We start from the raw sequence: 13,912 nt of genomic DNA on the forward strand, positions 1-13,912 counted from the left end.
TAAAATACGCATTTATGACACTGTTTTGAAGGGGGGGGCAGTAACAGTGGCAATGGAAGATGGCTGCTTAAGCTACGAGGGCCCTATTGGTAATTTGCTTGCCCCTTAATACAAACGTCTGTACACAACCTGGGACACTAACGATTGTTGGGTTGGTATGCATTTCATACTCCACTTGCATGTAAGGTATATTCCACAGGCTTTATTCTGTTGTCAGCTTCATAGCTATTTGTCAAGATAAAATGCTTGAGCCACATTTTCACAATTACCTACAGTGGTCACTGAAATGCACTGCCATGAGTTGGCATTTGTGTGACATAAAGCCAACTTATTGGAATTCAAATTATACTTAAGTTGCCTTCACTTCTGAACATATAGAATATTTGGTGTCATTCATAAACCATTAACAAGTTGTTACATTATTTCTTTGAACATTTATTGTCAAATTGGATTGTTAAATAGACTGATGAAATGTTTTAATCTTTCATATGACTTTAGTTAACAAGATCACCTTTTTGCTCATGTGTGACTACAGTAGTGTTGCACACAAGAACTGTGAAGCAATTCGGGTACATGATACACTAACTTGACTATTTCTGCTCATTTCATTGCAATTTACAAAGTTGGACACTGTATTTTCCCTGAAGCCAAACATACAGTGAATGATGACACAAATCAAAACAAAAGCATTTTTATAAATGTTTGACAGATTCTTCTAACAATTCAAATTGCCAAGTGAAGCACTTGGAAGTATTCTGGGGTTTTCACCCACTTAATCTTAATGTTGTGAGAAAATGTTATGTAGCAGCTGACTTTCTGGATTTCATGAGATGACTGGTTTTTGTAGCAGTACTAACAAATGCATTTAAGCTGGATGCCACCCGGTCAAAAAAACCTGAAAAAAGTTCAGGACATACCAAAAATTTAACATAAGTAATTTAAAGAAGATTAAAAACAGAAATTGCAATATGAATAAATCAGCGTCACATCGAACTCATCAAATTAAAGAAACAAGGTGCATAATATGTTTTGGTGATCTATAAATAGCAACAGCTTTTTTTCTAAAGGTTTCTGAAGCATGTCCACAGAACAAGGCATGTTTAGCTAATTGGTGTTGGGACCAGCTAGCCCATGTTTTGGCGGTTGCCATAACCTCTGCGATGATCGTCTTTCCACTCATCCCACTTCCTGGCTTTCATCAAAGACTCTTCGTCATCATTTTCTGTCTGTTTCTCTTTTTCTTCTTCTTCACGCTCTTTTGCATCAGTGTCGTCCTCCGCCGCACCCCTTCTGGGAACTCCCTGATCAGGCAGCACTCCGTGTTTCTTGTGCTGATCATACCAGTCATCCACTGTCATGGTGGGAAGGCTGGGGTAGCCAGCCCCAAACACCTGAGCCTGGGAAATAAACAAATATTTTGGGATGCTATCAAATCAGCAATAAGTTATTCTTTTTATCACCCGCATCACAACATATACGGTTAGTGGAGAATTCAGTGGCATCGGGTAATAAACAGTGGAACACGTGCCAATTACACATCTTTAAATAGTGGGTCTTGAAAAGAGGCGCAAACCATAACTGCATCTTGTTGTCTTTTTCCCCAAAATTGCGTTCTCCGACATTCAAATGTTAATTTGATTTGACACCATACCCAAACTAACCTGCAAAGCATCCTTTGTGAGAATAAATGGTTTCATCGGAGGCCCCAGTCTGGCAGGCTGCGCAGCACCAAGCTGCATCTGATTCATACTCTTCAATATTTCCATCTCCTGGTCTATGCTCTGTACTTCATCCAGGCACAGAATCACCCATTTCCGGACATTCAGCAAGTAAAAATCTCTGCTTGTTTCATCGTCGGCCTGTCCACTCTCCACGGATCTTCGCACATCTAACAGTCTGGCCTCCAGCGCCTTCTTCTGACTGTATCGCTCAATTTTAGCTTGTCTTTGTGCGGCCATGGCAACCAAGTTGGATGTGCTGGGCATCGGCTGGCAAAATATATTGCAGTTTAAAATACAGTTGATACAAATATTAATTCATATCTGAGTTACTAATTCATAATAAAAAGATACAAATAAAAATACACAAATTATAGGTCATAATTGGAAACTGGCCCGTTACTAATCAACTCAATTGAAACGTGGCTTGACAGAACGGTCATGAATGTAAATTCCAATATACGACGATGTTGTCACACACATTTATTTAGCCACGTTTCTCACGCACAGGCAGAACCGCAAAACAAGTAACACTTCCGTGAGCGCCCCCCCCCCCCCAATGAATTGCATCGGAAGTTAACAATCTCCCTCTTTCTTATAAAAAAAATCATATGTAATATGTGATTAGGTTTTAACAACTGAAGAGTTTCAGCAAGGATTAACAGAGTTAATGATTCCAATCAGCATTTCAACATCATCATACGGGAGTCAACCCTATCACTATATTTGTCAGAGGGCCAGAATTTTACCGGACAATCACCTTGGTGGCCCGGCCCCCCCAAGTAAAAATAACATTTTGGCATAACATTATTCTGGCAACCAGTTCAGTGTGTCGCCCCGCCTTCTCCCTTAATCCATCCTGTCCCCACGGGGGTCGCGGGCGTGCTGGAGCCTATCCCAGCAGTCATCAGACAGTAGGCAGGGGACACCCTGAACTGGCTGGCCACCCAAACGCAGAGCACACAGAGACGAACAACCATCGGCACACGCACTCACACCTATGGGCAATTTGGAGTGCTCAACCAAGCATGTTTTTGTGATATGGGAGGAAACTGGAGTTCGCGTGTGGAAACCCCATGTAAGCACGGGGAGAACATGCAAAATCCACACAGGACATGTAAGGATAAGTAGTAGGTTAATAATTAAAAGGAGCCAGCAATGCCATAATTCTGCATCTTGCATATCATGCTAATCTATCAACAAACTGTAATCACGGTAATACAGTTGATTCACGGCTTGCCTCTCGGGTGACTGACCAATCACGGCCGTTCCGTCACCACCACAATAATGGTCGTGGGAGAGTTGCAATTTGAAAAATAGGGCAAAATAACTATTCCCAAACTAAAACATGGGTGAGGTAGCAAGACCCTTGAAGTTCGCCCAATGAATAAAAGCCACAAAATGGTCAATGTGGCACTTACTGTGCAGGTGGAGGGAGCGTTCTTTGCGGCTTCGTCCGAAATTGGGCTTTCATTCACGGACTCCGGTAGATGAAACTGGGATATGTTATAGTCTTTACATCTCTTCAGAAAATCCATAAAGTAAGCCCGGGCTGTTTGGACAATTTCCAATCGTTGGTCTCGACCTGTCAGCTTCATTGTCAGGGCGCCTAAGAGAGCGGGACTCAGCAAATATTTGAGGTCCGCTGTGGCAATCTCCTCCAAGTCTTCATTGGGACTGAACAAGTCCAGCTGAGAAGCCATTCGGGTTGTTTCTTCTAACAAACCTATGGCACGTTTAACTCGCACCTGAACACTGTTAGAAGCAAGGGGATCATTTGTGTTGTCTACCTCATCAAAACTCTTCCACCCACGGTCAAATAAATCCGATAATTTGGGAGCTTCGGCGCCTGAATGCGAGTCATGTCTTTCACTACCGCTACTTTCGCATTCCGCCATGTTGCTACTATTTCCGGGATGTGTCTTCTTTGTGCTAATGAATGTGGGGATTGAAAATATACTGCCACCTATTGGTTTAAAATGTCAGACCAAGCGCACTGTTCTATGAACATTGAAATAAAATAGAGTAGAATATTACTCATTTACTCTGTCTCTGACTTAGACAGTGGTTTCTCCAGGTATGAATTCTTAAAAGTTGTCATATTGACTCTCTTTTGATTTGAACTCAGAGGTTTGTGCCGATATCTGCGACGAGACAGGGGTCTTACATGTGATGGGAGCTTGTTGTATTGTCTTAACTATATGTTGGGGTGGCAGGAGGTTGTGGACAACAACAGTATTCTTGTATGAGCCCCTCAGAAATAAAGATGTCATGTGTGCCAGGTTGACAGGCAATGGAGAGGAGTGCAAATGAGACGTGATCAATTAGAATTGATTTTTCTCCATAATGTGATGCAGAACTGCAGGCGGTGTCCTCGCGGTGTCTTGCATGGGGTGGCCCTCCACCCTGCTTCTTACGAAGCTGGTGTTTCAACTTCATCGCTTCAGGAGATGTTGATGGTGTCGATGTATTCAAAGCTGATGTGGATGACCTCACTTAGAGAAAGGGTGAGAATTCTTTCTAAAGCATTTAATTGTCATTTCTAGCCTTACACAATATTGATTTTCTGTTTGGGGACAAACTGTGGTGCACGATCAGTGCCTGCTTTTCAATGACCCCGAGGAAGTCATAGACCTTGAGGGCATTTCTTAATTGTTGCAGGATTGGTGTGAGGCGCAAGGTAGCATGGAGAACGACGGCTCTGTTGAGTAGAAGAATATTACTTAAAAAATAAATACAATACTGCGGCTCGGTGGGGCAGTGGGTAGCACGTCCGCCTCACAGTTAGGAGGGTGCGGGTTCGATTCCACCTCCGGCCCTCCCTGTGTGGAGTTTGCATGTTCTCCCTGTGTCCGCGTGGGTTTTCTCCGGGCACTCCGGTTTCCTCCCACATCCCAAAAACATGCTTGATAGGCCGATTGAGCACTCCAAATTGTCCCTAGGTGTGAGTGCGAGTGCGAATGGTTGTTCGTCTCTGTGTGCCCTGCGATTGAATGGCAACCAGTTCAGGGTGTCCCCTGATGACGGCTGGGATAGGCTCCAGCACGCCCGCGACCCCCGTGGGGACTAAGCGGTTTCAGAAAATGAATGAATGAACGAATACAATTAGTACACTATAAATTGTGAAGGATTGAGATGATGACGACAACTTCTTACATTTGACATTAGTTTTGATTTGCAAATAACATGATATATCACGATGTGTCATGCCATTGGAGTACACTTTGTAACTAACAATAGCGAATTATGTATTTATGAATTATGTGATCATGTGTGTTGAGGGAACTACAATGAAAGAGTATCAGAAACCCTGGTGACAAACCTCTCGTGTACTGCTCGTGCATAGCCACAGTTTATGATTTTATCTGTTAGGTCTGTGAAATCAGCTGCTGCCTCCACCTTAAAATGCAAGACACATACAGTTGTGATCAAAATTGGGCCAATCCTTGAAGGGCCTTAGGCAGAATTTCATTTGGGGGCCTCCCTCCCATCACCTCAGCACCAGATGCCTCATTATTCCACTGTTATATGTCTGACGTAACCAAATCATTCGCATTATTTGTATTAGTATTCCAACAAATTGTACATCCAAAACCTCAATAGATGTGAATGAGCTAGACATGAAAATGATAAAAGCTATAGCAAAGACGAAAACTTGGCCACACACACACACACACACACACACACACACACACACACACACACACACACACACACACACACACACACACACACACACACACACACACACACACACGACACGAGCATGGGAGACGATTAGCTGTGATCGGTCGGTGCAATTGCAGTCTGTTGCTGGGGACGATCCCCGGGGTGCCTCGAGATTGTGACTCCAACTCTCTCCAAATTGATTAAACTGTCACTGTTGTATTCAAATCAAACTGTTATAACTACCGTGATTTTCCGGCTATAAGTCGCGGTTTTTGTCATAGCTTGAGTGGGAGGGGGGGGCGACTTATACTCAGGAGTGACTTGTGATTTTTTTCACAAATTTTCAAAATTCAAAAATCCGCGATGTAGTGAAACCGCGATAAACGAACCGCGATGTAGCAAGGGATTACTGTCACTTGAACTGCAACTGACGTCACCCGTGCCGCGCGGCGGTTGTTTACATAAAGAGCAAAGGATTCGATCACGGGATGACGAAGATGACGAAGGGCCCCACGTACTACCGGCATCATTAGCGGCTTTGTTTGTAAGTGACATGGAGGACGAAGAGTTTGAAGGATTTAATGATTTGGAGTGACACAGAAGGTTTGAAAAACTATTATGGCTTTTACGCACGCCCGGTCCTTCTCGACGAAAGCTCTCTTTTCACCTCCGTGGATGGAAGTTGGGGGCCGGCGCTCGGCCGGGTGGCTGTCCAGGGACGGTGGATGGGGCTTGGACATGGCTTTTATGCACGCCCGCTCCTATTCTATGGAGCTCTCTTCCACCTCCGTAGCTGGAAGTTCAGTAGTTGTTGGCTCGTTTAACTCGTTTTGATAAATATAGAGTCATTTACCAATCCCACGTCTTTCCTGGCACTTTGTTAACGCTACAATATAGTTATATACTAGATCTCTGCAGTGCACGCACGGCGTTGTTGACATAAAGAACAAGGAATTTGATCGATGGATTTAAAGATTTGGAGTGACACAGATGGTTTGATAATATTGTTGTAATATGATAGTTATTTGAAATATACTTTATATATTGTTATATGGGTCTGTGGAATAATTAGAAATGCAACTTACAACGGCTCCGACGTCAGCATATGCGGCGCATACTACGCAGCATTGTTTACATAAAGCACGATCATGGATTTAATGAATTGGAGTGACACAGATGGTTTGATAGACGTGTTATTTATGTAATACTTACTTGAATAACTCTGAATGTTACGTCAGGCCCGTTCTCAGCTCCTCGTTTGTGTACATGTCACGTTAGCATACCGTACTGTTTAGCCTGTTGTTGCTGGTTCATGTCTGTTTTTGGTGTTGGATTTTGACAAATAAAGTTGCCCCAAAAGTGCGACTTATACTCCGGTGCGACTTATATATGTTTTTTTTCACTTTATTGTGCATTTTATGGCTGGTGCGACATACTCCGGAGCGACTTATAGTCCGAAAATTACGGTAAATCACCTTGGCATTGCAAATATCACTTGATATGCTAACTTCCAGTTTTATGCTGTATTCAAATCATATTCAAACACCCAGTTTGTTATAGTTGTATGTATTCAAATCATGCTGTATTTAAAACATATTTTAACTTCCACCTAATTGGTTATTGCTGTATCATGTTATCCTGGTCAAATTTCAGTTTTCTTTTGTTTCTTCCGTTTATTTCCATGGTTATGGTAGTATTATAGGTAGTACTGTAGTAGTGTAGATTGTGTGTCTGGCAGGAAAACCCTTGGTTATAATCGGGAAGCAGAATTGCTTCAACTTGCTTCCCTTTTTGACAAGTAATGTAAAACATAATGTGAAATGTTGTAATAACTACATTTATTTATTTATTTTGGCCACAAGCTTTACTTGCCAAAATAAACAAGTCAAATCAAATTTAAAAAAAAATCACAACAGACAGCAACAGGTTTCCAATGTTTATTCATGGCTCTGAGAACAACTTGTTTGATGACTATATCATTGCATTATTCCAACATACCTTTCTGACATTTTTATTGCTTGTAAAATATAGTGACCAATAAAATGAGTTTGAAAAACAGAAAATTAGTTCAGCTTTTATTGTTCAGGGTTCAGACTTGGAAAGACACTGTAGTCCTGGCAACCGCCAGCGACGAGAACTTGTATGGATCCTCAAGTCTAACCAGTCTTGTTGAGAAGCACCCAGAGCTAAACTGGAAGTTGAAGAGAGAAAGCACAAATTTCATTTCAGGTGCTCAAAACACTGGTAATTTGAGACATTAAAATGTTGTATGTTACTGTATGCATTGTCCATATACTGTACTATTATCAAAATAATAGTAAATACGACAGAGAATGAAATTAAATAATCAAGTAAAATTCATCTCTGCTATTTTCGGGAGATAGGTACCAAGCCCTGAGTTGAACAGCAAAAATCTGCGTTATTAGCACTAAAGATGGGTATCTTTCACATTTGAACTGGTTTCGTTCCAACTTACAGTACCTGGGAATCCGACTCACTGGTACCAACTTTCTGTACTTTTTTTTTCTGTTGATTGTGATCATAAATGTGAATTTCTTTTTTTATAAGATATTTTAAAAGATTTGAATTCAACAATTATTTTTCACTATAAGTATTTGTGTAAAAAAACACCATTATGAATTGAAACCAAATAAGCCCGAGGAAGGACTAAAACTAAAGGTATAACATTTCCTATTTTTTTTCATTAAATTTCCTAAGAATTCCAAAAAAGTATTTAAACAATGAATAAATATTACAAAATGCACTTTGCAATGAACAACAAAATGAACTACGTTAGGAGTAATACAATGAACTTTGACTTCAAAGTGAACCTTGGTGCAAGGTAGGGCTCTCCTGGGATAAATGGGTCCACTGAAGGAATGCCAGTGCTTAGAACGGAAGGATTAGACTGAGTCATGTAGTCCCCTTCCATACCCCTCAGGTTGGTTATGCTGCTCCCCATAGCTGCACTCAAGATGTCTCCACTGCTCTTAATGAGACCTGGAAATAAACACATACAGGTTCATTCTGGTAATATCGCGTGGGAGAGATTGCATTTAAATTATCTCAGATATTGCCTTATTGAACACCTTTTATATTGTCAAAAAGGGCTGCCAAATTTTATTGATTAATGTCAGCCTCATTTCATTTCTGATATTCTGACATGGTGACACCTTCACTATGTCTCTAGAGCTCGTTTCTGTAGCCGGACTGGACCACAAAGGTCTTGCCTTCAGCAGCCGCCCAGATCACTGCGGACCCTACAGGCGGTCACCCAATGGGAAGGGGGACCCACATTTCCTTTTTTGGCTGTGCTCGGCCGGGCCCCATGGGTCAAGGCTCGGCCACCTTTGAGTCCCACCTTCAGGCCTGGCACCCCCCTCTTGAGTGCAAGGGTAAACGAAGTCATAAGGGATCTGTGAGCCGTGCTTTGTCTCGCCCCTCACTTCGAACCTGTTTGCCATGGGTGACCCTGCCAGGGGCTTCATGCCCCAGATAACTCACGTAATTTCACATAGTTTCATAGTATTAGTGCAACTCAGCATAGAGTATAATTTGGTTCTATTTTAAAATGCGCTTAACATTTTTTCTTTATTGCTTTGATTACTTTTATGGTGCCATCTTGAGTGGTTGCCTTCCAGAAGTGTTTTCTTTTCTTTCTTTACTCCGAAAGGGAAATGTGCTTTCAGCAGTTTGCAAACATATTTTTTAAGGTTGTGTTAAACTTATAATCATATTAATATAACATCTAGTATTGGAGTGCTTGTGTGGATTGGTGGGTGATGAAGAATGTGCAGGCAAACTGCATAAACTTATTTGCTTCAAAGTGTTGTGGAACAGGCCCAGACAGGGAGTACCGGACGAAGGGAGTACCGGAAGATAACACCTCAAGGTCGATGAGGAACGAGAACAAAGAACAACACCACGTCCAGGTGGTCGGGCTTCGAGAGGAAAAAAAAACAACCCCCTGACCACAGTGATAACACCTCGCCGGGGAGGGAGTGCACCTGCTTACCCGAGAAGGGCAACATACAAACCCCATTTGCCCAACGCATGCTTCATCTGCGGCAAAACCGATCACTGGGCAAGAGAATGCCCGCAGTATCGACCGCGCGGAGCAGCCCGCCCAGCCGGAGGGCCGCCACATCAACCCGGGGCGCCGATGCAACAGGCAGGAACAGCTCCGTCTGGTGGACGGCCCTGGCAACAGCCACAAACACACGGAGGTCAGTCCTACCAACATGATGATCTCTGGTGTGGACAATTTGAATAGGGCTGTCCGGGGAGCCAGAGAAGCAGTGGCCCGGCGGAGCCAATGCTCCATGTGACAGTGGAAGGAAAACCTGTGCAGATGTTGGTGGACACAGGAGCAACTTATTCATCCATAAACACTGCCCTTCTTGTATCCTCACTGTCAAAGAAAACAACAACTTTAGTCGGCTTCTCGGGACAACCACGAACTCTGCCTTTTACCAAACCACTTGAAACTGTGATCACCCGGACGGGGTGTAGACTGTGGCACAGATACATCCATTCCACAGACACTCCGATCAATTTGATGGCGCCCCTACCGACAGAAGCAGAAACTGCAACCATCTACTGGGCCAGGCTGGAGCCAGAGACCCCTGCTGGTGGTGGTGTGTTCTCGACCTACCTACTGTGGAAACCCTGAATCTGCTCACTGGCGCCATACCCCCAACCTGTTGATCCTTTGCATTGCACTCTATATTATGACCGAAAAAGTGATGATGTATATCGGGATTTGTTTGAAGAAATTGAAGGGCACATGTGGGATTTAACTTCATCACGCATTTTGATTGGTAAAGAGGGAGTTGCAGCGGCAACTGAACTGACATATGAACAAATGCAGTGGTTCAAAATGACAGAAAGAGGGGTGCCACACATTTCGCTGGCTGTTGCCCCAGGACACGAGGCCAGACAATTGGGCTCAATGGTCAAGCAGTTGTTGCAACAGACCGATTGGCGGAAAACTCACATTACTAATTTGTACTGGTCTGAGTCTCAGAATGCATACCAAATTAAACAACCCATGGCAGACACAGAATTGCTGGAGATGATGATGGTGTCCCGCGGTCCAGTAATCCTGGACGGGGAACACCCCGACTCCTGTTTGCCTCTGTCGGTCTCGCATGCCGATCTGTGTGCCGCCCAGGATGCCACGTCCCTGGAACAAAAATCAGTCTGGATGGCAGCAAAGGCTGTCAAACGATCAGATGGCTTGTGAGTAGGACGCAAAGGCCAGCCCGCTCTTCTGGAAGGAAGGGTAATGGCGGAGGTCCAGTCACAGGCACACACACCTTCCCATGTGGGTCCCCATGCCATGAGGATCCATCTTCAAAGTTGGTGGCATCCCAGACACTCGGACGTGGTCTGGAAATTCGTTGCGGATTGTGAGTCCTGCCAGACATTCAATGCACGTCCTACGTTGAAGCCTAAGCCCGGCCTGTTTCAGCCGGCCCCGTAGCCGGGAGCAGAGGTGATCATTTATTTCACCGACATGTATACAAGAGTGAATGGGAAACGCTTTTTGCTTGTGTTGGGTGACGCTTACTCAGGCTGGCCTGAGGCATATCCGTGCTCGAAGGAAGATTCTGCTGCTTTGATCAAGGCCTTGATCACCCATTACATCCCCACGCATGGTTTTCCGGCCCTGATCCGCTCTGACAATGATACACACTTTAACAACAAAGCCTTGGCCAAAGTGGAATCAATTCTGGGTTTGAAGCATCGATTTGGCAGTGTCTACCATCCTCAGAGCCAGGGCAAAGTTGAACGAATGAACCGGATGTTGAAGGAAAAACTGGCCAAAATTATTGCTCAAACAAAAATGAATTGGCTCCAAGCGCTTCCGCTTGCCTTGTTGTCTGTGCGGCAATATGTTAACAGGCACACTGGATTCGCACCGTTTGAATTGATGACGGGTCATCTGATGCCGGGACCAGCAACGACGCTCGTCCCGCCGGAGGATGTTACGGTACCAAATTTGTCTCATACAGCATACTGGACCTATTTGTCTGCTTTGGTGTCCAGTGTTTCTCCACAGATTGGAGAGAAATCCGCTGCGGCGGAGGAAGGCGTGTCGGTGGAGAAACAGCTCACACCGTACGTGTACGTCTGAGTCATCTCCAGAAAGTGGACGGACCCCCGGTGGAAGGGCTCCTTTCGTGTCTTGGCCAGAACGTCTCACGCGGCCCAGCTCGACTTCAAAGGACGCCGGTGGTATCACTACTCACACCCACGTCCGGCCCCAGAGTTTGTTACGTCAGGATGAAGGTATTCCTGTTTGGCCATGTCCCGGACTGGCCAAGAGGGGGGGGGGGGGGGGGGGATAGAAGGAGAAGGAGCAGCAATACGGAAAAGTAAAGGGGAGGGCTCGAAAGGTTTTTCGGATTTTTCAGAATTAATTTTAGTAGTGCTATTTTTATTAAGTTGTCTTTTTGTGTGGACATTGATGACATTTGGAGACCATCCACCAGAAAATGTCCCAGATTCAAATTTCACCCACCTATAGACAATATCCTCCGTGAGTCGTCACCTTATCGTGGTGGAGGGGTTTGCGTGCCCCTATGATCCTAGGAGCCATGTTGTCTGGGGCTTCATGCCCCTGGTAGGGTCACCCATGGCAGAAGGGTCCTAGGTGAGGGGCCAGACAAAGCACGGCTCAGAAGACCCCTGATGATGATTACAATAAATGGATGTCCTTTTCCCTCGCCCGGACGCGGGTCACCGGGGCCCCTCTCTGGAGCCAGGCCTGGAGGTGGGGCTCGAAGGCGAGCGCCTGGTGGCCGGGCCTTCGCTCATGGGGTCCGGTCGGGCATAGCCCGAAAAGAAAACGTGGGTCCCCCTTCCAATGGGCTCACCACCTATAGGAGGGGCCAAAGGGGTCGAGTGCACAGTGAGCTGGGCGGCGGCCAAAGGCGGGAACCTTGGCGGTCTGATCCCCGGCTGCAGAGGCTGGCTCTAGGGACATGGAATGTCACCTCTCTGGCTGGAAAGGAGCCCGAGCTGGTGTGTGAGGCAGAAAGGTTCCACCTAGACATAGTCGGACTTGCCTCCACACATAGTTTGGACTCTGGTACAAGTCCTCTCGAGAGGGGCTGGACTCTCTTCCACTCTGGAGTTGCCCACAGTCAGAGGCGTCGAGCAGGTAATGGCATACTTATTGCCCCCCGGCTGGGCGCCTGCACATTGGGGTTCACCCCGGTGAGCGAGAGGGTAGCCTCCCTCCGCCTTCGGGTGGGGGGACGGGTCCTGACTGTTGTTTGTGTCTATGCACCGAACGGCAGCTCAGAGTACCCACCCTTCTTAGAGTCCCTGGAGGAAGTGCTGGAGAGCGCTCCTTCTGGGGACTCCATCGTTCTACTGGGTGACTTCAATGCTCACGTGGGCAATGACAGTGAGACCTGGAAGGGCGTGATTGGGAGGAACGGCCCCCCCGATCTGAACCCGAGCGGTGTTCTATTATTGGAATTCTGTGCTCGACACGGATTTTCTATAATGAACACCATGTTCAAGCATAAGGGTGTCCATGTGTGCACTTGGCACCAGGACACCCTAGGCCGCAGTTCGTTGATCGACCTTGTAGTTGTGTCATCGGATTTGCAGCCGCATGTTTTGGACACTCAGGTGAAGAGAGGAGCGGAGCTGTCAACTGATCACCACCTGGTGGTGGGTTGGCTCCGATGGTGGGGGAAGATGCCGGTCCGACCTGGCAGGCCCAAACGCTCTGTGAGGGTCTGCTGGGAACGTCTGTCAGAATCCCCTGTCAGGAAGAGCTTCAACTCCCACCTCCGGTAGAGCTTTTTCCACGTCCCGGGGGAGGCGGGGGACATTGAGTCCGAGTGGACCTTGTTCCGCGCCTCCATTGTTGAGGCAGCCGACCGGAGCTGTGGCCGTAAGGTTGTTGGTGCCTGTCGTGGCGGCAATCCCCGAACCCGGTGGTGGACACCGGCGGTAAGGGATGCCGTCAAGCTGAAGAAAGAGTCCTATAGGGCCTTTTTGGCCTGCGGGACTCCGGAGGCAGCTGACAGGTACCGGATGGCCAAGAGGAACGCGGCTTCGGCGGTTGCTGAGGCAAAAACTCGGGCGTGGGAGGAGTTTGGCGAGGCCATGGAGAATGACTTCCGGACGGCTTCGAGGAAATTCTGGTCCACCATCCGGCGTCTCAGGAGGGGGAAGCAGTGCACGGTCAACACTGTTTACAGTGGAGATGGTGTGCTGCTGACCTCGACTCGGGATGTCGTGAGTCGGTGGGGGGAATACTTCGAAGACCACCTCAATTCCACCGACACGCCTTCCATTGTGGAAGCAGGGCCTGGGGACTCTGAGGCGGACTCTCCAATCTCGGAGGTCGAAGTCACTGAGGTAGTGAGCAAGGCCCCGGGGGTGGATGAGATCCGCCCGGAGTTCTTAAAGGCCCTGGATGTTGTGGGGCTGTCATGGCTGACACGCCTCTACAGCATTGTGTGGACATCGGGGACGGTGCCTCTGGATTGGCAAACTGG

General features: G+C 46.3%; 2 protein-coding genes across 5 annotated transcripts in view; both read right to left on the bottom strand.

Annotated features, from left to right (window-relative positions):
- Positions 1 to 269: 269 nt before the first annotated feature.
- Positions 270 to 3,665, bottom strand: igbp1 (immunoglobulin (CD79A) binding protein 1). The gene is made up of 3 exons (XM_085906686.1): positions 3,140 to 3,665; positions 1,662 to 1,988; positions 270 to 1,397 (listed from the first exon to the last, which is right to left on the bottom strand). Exons 1-3 carry the CDS (start codon positions 3,614 to 3,616, stop codon positions 1,125 to 1,127), a joined length of 1,077 nt encoding a protein of 358 aa, XP_085762812.1. The 5' UTR covers positions 3,617 to 3,665; the 3' UTR covers positions 270 to 1,124.
- A 3,367-nt stretch (positions 3,666 to 7,032) lies between these two features.
- ccdc142 (coiled-coil domain containing 142) overlaps positions 7,033 to 13,912 on the bottom strand; it is an 86,393-nt gene continuing 79,513 nt past the window's right edge. For 3 of the 4 annotated variants that reach the window (XM_085906669.1, XM_085906668.1, XM_085906670.1), the window contains 2 exons: positions 8,219 to 8,387; positions 7,038 to 7,578 (listed from right to left, as the gene is read on the bottom strand). In XM_085906669.1, the coding sequence (XP_085762795.1) occupies positions 7,470 to 7,578; positions 8,219 to 8,387 (278 nt within the window). In that variant the 3' untranslated portion in view covers positions 7,038 to 7,469. Of the gene's footprint in view, positions 7,579 to 8,218; positions 8,388 to 13,912 lie in introns of all 4 variants that reach the window. The other variant, XM_085906671.1, reaches the window with a different exon arrangement.

This window comes from Syngnathus leptorhynchus, chromosome 2 (genome assembly GCF_054491065.1).
Source record: "Syngnathus leptorhynchus isolate UIUO chromosome 2, UIUO_Slep, whole genome shotgun sequence".
NCBI classification, from domain to species: Eukaryota; Metazoa; Chordata; class Actinopteri; order Syngnathiformes; family Syngnathidae; genus Syngnathus; species Syngnathus leptorhynchus.